Here is a 6,000-nt window from a genome sequence, read left to right as displayed (position 1 = left end):
TCTTACCAAATGAACCTCATCCTCAGCCATTATATGACCTGTAAATCAGAACAAGATGCTGTGCGGCAAGTAAGGGCTAATCGAAATATAACTTCTATGATGTGATACGGAGAACTCAACCACAGAACAATCCTCCAAAGTCTGTTTTCGATTAGAACATGATTTGCAATTATTGTTATTTAACATGCTATTACAAGTCCCCAGCGTTCACACGAGCAGCCCAAAGGAGCCAAAGCCGACAACGGAGCAAACATAGCCTCAAGTATCTTTTGATATAATATCAACTTATAACAATCCACTTTTGATGTAATTGATCCTAAATTGTGCCAATTAAAAGCAACAAACCCCCAGACCTATTCACAGTAACTGATTCACATGATGCCTTCCACAGATAATATGCAAATTGTTCGACTTCAGACAGTGACAATTTGGTACACCCTCAGGATAAAGTGCAATTACTTTGGTAATTTCCTAAATCTCCCCTTGTTTATGATTCAATATGAATGCCATTACTGTTAAAGGAACACGCCGACTTATTGGGACTTTAGCTTACTCACTGTAACCCCCAGAGTTAGATAAGTCCATACATACCCTTCTCATCTCTGTGTGTGTTGTAACTCTGTCCGACGGTTCTACCGGTAGCTTAGCCTAGCACGAATCCTGGAGGTAATCGGTTCCAACAAGCCTATTGCTCCAAATAAGTAAAAAAAAACATAACGCCAACATGTTCCTATTTACATCTTGTGATTTGTATAGTCACAGCGTGTACAAATAACAATGTCACATGAGACACAGCCATCTTCTAACCATATACAAACTGGGAACTATATTCTCAGAAAGGCGAAGCATTGCTGATCTGCTCAGGGCTTCTCAGGTGCTGCAAGCATATCACTCCGCCCAAGTAGCAGAAGTAGCACGGCTTTGCTATTCTGAGAATATAGTTCCCTGTTTGTATACGGTTAGAAGATGGCTGTGTCTAATGTGACGTTGTTATTTGTACACGCTGTGACTATACAAATCACAACGTGTAAATAGGAACATATTGGCGTTATTTTGTCACTTATTCGGAGCAGTAGGCTAGTTGGAACCGATTATCTCCAGGATCTGTGCTAGGCTAAGCTACCGGTGGAACGTCGGACAGAGTTACAACACGCATGGAGATGTAAAGGGTATATATGGACTTATCTAACTCTAGGGGTTACAGTGAATAAGCTAAAGTGCCAATAAGTCAGTGTGTTCCTTTAAGAAAAAACTCAGGAGCAGCACAATTCATTTCACATATGTGAAGAAGTCAGGAGACCTTGATGAATTACACAGGAGCATTTAATGAACACTCAATTGAGGAGACAATTAAGCAGGCAGTACAGTACAACCACAATGTGTTATTGTGCAGTGCCGTCCCAACTCTCTGAAGTTCCTGTCCTCCTGAAGGTGTATTTATAGTGGAGACGTTACGTTTAGATGAAACTTGAACAAATATATTGCAGGCGCCGTTAACACATACTAAATCGTGTGGCTGGCCCACCGACCTCCAAAAGGAGTCAGGTCTGAGACAAAATTGACCCTTATCATGTAGCTGCCTACATAGACTCTCTGAATCTGTAAAAAGACAAACAGTTATACATGAAGAGGTTTGGTTGTTAGAGACTGGTCGAATATTCTCGTCCCCTTAGTCTCATCATACCACAACATGGTGTTTCTGGAAATTTCACCAATCAGCCTCAGCTGTAGTTTGTCTTTAGTGCTAATTTAAGATAAGATTAGCCTTTATTGATCCCCAGAGGGGAAATGGGGTTTGGTGCAGCACAATAGAAATAAGTATGAATAAACAGAGCAGTCAAAATAAAAAAGAACATAAGAGGTAAGAACATAAGAGGTTAAAAAAAAAAACTATACAAGCGCAATTAAAGACAAAGTTGTGAGATTGGGTGCCTTTGCGCACACTGTGGCGGTCATTTTGTCCCCTGGCCAGTGGGTTAATTTCCTATGTTAACCTTGGGTTGCATCAGTGCATGTTTCTGTTCTGCTCTTTCTCTTTACCTCTTAATTTGCTTCCAGGATCCAGTTGCTGATGTGTGAGAAGTGTGGTGGTACAGTGCAGGTATTGTGGAGATGTCCTTGTGTTCACTATAGTTAACTGTTGCTGACTATTAAGGGTGCAATGCATAATACCGACAGCTAGCGTTTAAAATGGTTACTGCAGTCCAAATTAAAAATACTGGAGAGAGTCTTCTCCCGCGGTCCGAAGTTCACGGGAGTTGCCAGGTTGAGACCGCTGAACCCAATTTCCCACAACGTCAATGTTAGCTAGCTGCTAGGCTCGCACTGCCACACATTAATCTACAGCGTAGAGGAGGAGCTAGATGCTGGCTTTGTTGACAGTAATAAAAGCCTGTGCTCTCACTGTCATTGACAGCCACCTTTACTAAGCTTAAAATTACGGCAACAACCACTAAAAACACTGCAACCCTGTGGTCGTCTGTACCCAGGTCACAGTCACAGTTTGTCGGCTACAGCCGCTGAACAGACTACACAGTTGTTTTGCCGAAGTTAAATTGCATGTTTCCATTGTGAGGAAATCAAACCTGCGATTTCTCTCATATGTATGTCACCGTGGTTGTAAACAGCCGTGGCCTGCTTGCCCAGTCCTCTGGTAACGCTAGCAGTTAGCGTGTGTTAGCATGGCGGCGTAAGCCAGCACCAGTTGGGATCACGTAACCGGCTGTGTCAGAGTAGGGGTCAGGAAAGTGTGAGTATCAGTGAGTGTTGGGGTTACATGGATCGTTCTCCATGGACCATGTGTTTGCATCACTATTGAGTGTGTGTTTGTGAGAAGACACTTAAACATGGACACACACGCAGAGAATCATATGGACACCTGTGAAAATAAATACTTGCCAAAAACAAACCTTATCTAATGTCTAAAGTTGAAAACATGTTGAGAAACATGATGAAAGTCTATTTTCAGAATTTATTCAACGACAGTCACAGTTTAGTTTAGACTGATTGATGATGATATAAAACATTATAGTACAAACATTAGTAAAACTGCATTTATATTCTTAAATGTAAAAGCCTCATATGTAAAAATTTCAAAAGTCTTTTTAGAAAGTGACAAAAAAAATTAACGCAGTAAGCTTAATAATAAAATGTTAATTAAAAAACAGACAATATTATTTAATGAAAATGCCTTCCATTAATTCTGATTCTGTAAGTTACTGTTCTTGATGAGGTAGTAATGATCCTGCTAAAAACGTATGGGTTACAACACATTTGTAACACGTGAACAGTAGCTTCTGTGCAGCATCAGGACGCTGAATTGGAAGTGCATCAGTTTATTGAGCATATATCAATTTATTTAATATAATAGAGCCTTGATTCAGTGTACTTCATCGTTACATTTCATTGCAAATGCAAAGTTCCTCACTCATCATTGCATTCTTTATGATTTGGTGGGTTGGACATCATTGACCACTCACAGAAAGTGATACTAGGTACACTTCCAGCTTACCTCTGTACCCTTCTCTGTCTAAGTTCTGGTAGTTACCAGCTACGTTCCTTCCAGGTTGCTTTGTAATGTACCCCAGGTTGTGACAGATCTGGGATCAAATATAAAGAATGCGGTGATGGAGACATGTGGTTGTTATTCTTGAGAGGCCACTGTGTAGCTGTTCTTCTGCTTAATTTGTGAATTTTTGTATATCATGTTGAATAATGTCGCTGTCGGGCAGAAACCTTGTATATCCGTATTTCGTCACTTACATCTTTTTTTCATAAATCCATGCTATTGATCAACTTTTACATCTGTCTATGGGTTTAACAAATATTGAAACAGTTTAGAGCAGGGGTATTTAAAGTGTTTTAGGACAGGGACCCCTTAGCTGAATGAGAGACCGAGTAGGGACCCCCTGCTGCATATACCGTATACAATTCAGTTGCATTTTAAACTGGGCCGAATGAATGAAAATAAACAGATGTTGTTTATACATCATGTTTAAACGTTAAACATCCATGTGGAAAGCAGAGTAAATCCTTAAGCTTAACTGTATTTCTACCATAGTGGCTACCTTACCTATAGTAAGCCTATCTTCAATGTGTACATTAAATGTTTTTTTTCCCCACCAATAGGCACATTTATCTTTGCTATTAACATGTTGGATTCATACTTCCAGACATATTTACATTTTTGAAAAAATTAACTTTAAAAAGAATATTTTTTAAACATAATTTGGCGGCCCCCATGCACTAACTCTGAGGACCCGTTCTTAGAAGATGGTGGAGCTCGGTGCGCAGAGAGAGAGAGAGAGAGAGAGAGAGAGAGAGAGAGAGGAATTAGAGGGAATTACGTAGGTCTATAGGCTATTTGTCTTATTTGTCAATCGCTTACCTCTGCCAGGGTTGCAACTGATAATATAAAGCAATGACAGTTTATGGAAAACACAAGTGTAATTATGGTCAGATCTTGTGCCTGACTAATGGGGAAGTGAAATTGATAAGTCTTGTAATTTACACATTTACAGCATCTGCAATTTTTTTTGCCAGCTTTTCTTCCTGTTTTAGGAAGCAGCGACTGTATTGCGTTTTGCCTGTAAAACCGTGTCTGTGTTCTTCATTTTTATATAGAATTATAGTTTGTTCTTCTTATGTAAAATATGCGGCTCTAGTAGATGTTTGAGATTTTGTCATGCTGTGCAAACACCGCCTCTTTTATGTGAACGTGCGCGCCGCTGAATTGGGAACTCCAGAAATCCAGGGCATGTTGATCTGGATTCGTAGTACAGGCCTCTGGTCTCTTGTAAAAGATATATATATTTTTTTTTATGTCAATGAGACTTCCTGGTAAAATGAAGGTAAAATAAGGTAAGGTAAAAATTCTTAAGGTCATTCGGCTGTGTTTGAAACATGGGTAATGCAAAGATTTCGTGCATGCTGAAAGCTTCAAAAAGCTTTGCACACCCAAAAGACATTTTTTTCTAAATAAACAAAATGTTTCATCTTCAAAATGTGTCTAATTTATGTCTTTGCAAGCTCTTTGTGAGGACTGATGATTCAGTGAAGTGTATCATGCTGCTCTTTGCTTGTTCAGATGTTTTATTAACCTGGACATGGAGGGGGTTTATTTTGTTGAATTCCAACTGTAAGGAGACACAGTACCTCAGCTTTGTTGTCAAAATTCATTAAAACGTTTAAATCAATGTTTTACTCTATATAAGGACAAAAGTATTGAACGTGGAGTCCTTAAGAAGATATAATGTTTAGATAGAATGTATTTAATAAAACCTCAACTACTGATTGGCTATTAGTCCAGCAACAATGCTACCCTGTAAGTTAACACTTCATTACTAGGATGTCCCCTGTTGGGTGGTCTTGTAAGAAGGGAGGAAGGGCAGGTATTGGAAGCATCTAAACCGTTTAAAAACACCGTTGCAGAAAGGGATATCATAGCACGACTGGTCACAAAAGTTTCTGCCTTCCTGTTGCACCTTGTCCCTCCAGCTTTTGATGCCTCGCTCTTTGTCAGTGCCTGAAAAAGAAAAGACAAAGTTAGCTGATAGTGATGTTATGGCTTGTTTAACCATTTCTTATTATTAACACAAGTTTTTTTTTGTTTTTTTTGTCAAACCTGGAATGGTGTTGTCCAATATAAACCCTAAGAATCCTCCGATGAACATGTGTGTGGTGAAGAGCACTACAATCACTTGGTCCAGCTCTTTTATTCCTTCAAACAGAGAAGAGAGTAAAGAAATGACATTTGTTTACCAGTAATGACAGCAATGTGACCACTATAAATCTCGTAGGCAGATTCTGTTTGCTCGGACCTCTTCCACATGTCAGAGGTCAGGTTTAAATTTAACCTACTAAAGGTGAAAGACATAAAAGCACCTTCAAACCAACAGCAACTGGAGCCTGGCAGTAAATCCTGTAGGATGGGATAAGAGCTAATCCACACACAGTCCAGCTGTCTCTCATGTGTCAACTGCCTACTACAGTTGTAAGAAA

At 39.5% G+C, this 6,000-nt stretch overlaps 1 protein-coding gene across 1 annotated transcript in view; it reads right to left on the bottom strand.

The window, feature by feature from the left end:
• Window positions 1-2,951: 2,951 nt before the first annotated feature.
• The window catches only part of LOC144521873 (solute carrier family 23 member 2), a 57,056-nt gene continuing 54,007 nt past the window's right edge, over window positions 2,952-6,000 (bottom strand). Inside the window, exons 11-12 of the mRNA XM_078256512.1 lie at window positions 5,624-5,719; window positions 2,952-5,524 (exon numbers count right to left, since the gene is read on the bottom strand). Of these exons, the coding sequence (XP_078112638.1) occupies window positions 5,343-5,524; window positions 5,624-5,719 (278 nt within the window). The 3' untranslated portion in view covers window positions 2,952-5,342. The remainder of the gene's footprint in view (window positions 5,525-5,623; window positions 5,720-6,000) is intronic.

This window comes from Sander vitreus, chromosome 8 (genome assembly GCF_031162955.1).
Source record: "Sander vitreus isolate 19-12246 chromosome 8, sanVit1, whole genome shotgun sequence".
NCBI classification, from domain to species: Eukaryota; Metazoa; Chordata; class Actinopteri; order Perciformes; family Percidae; genus Sander; species Sander vitreus.
This window is presented reverse-complemented; position numbering and strand designations above follow the sequence as displayed.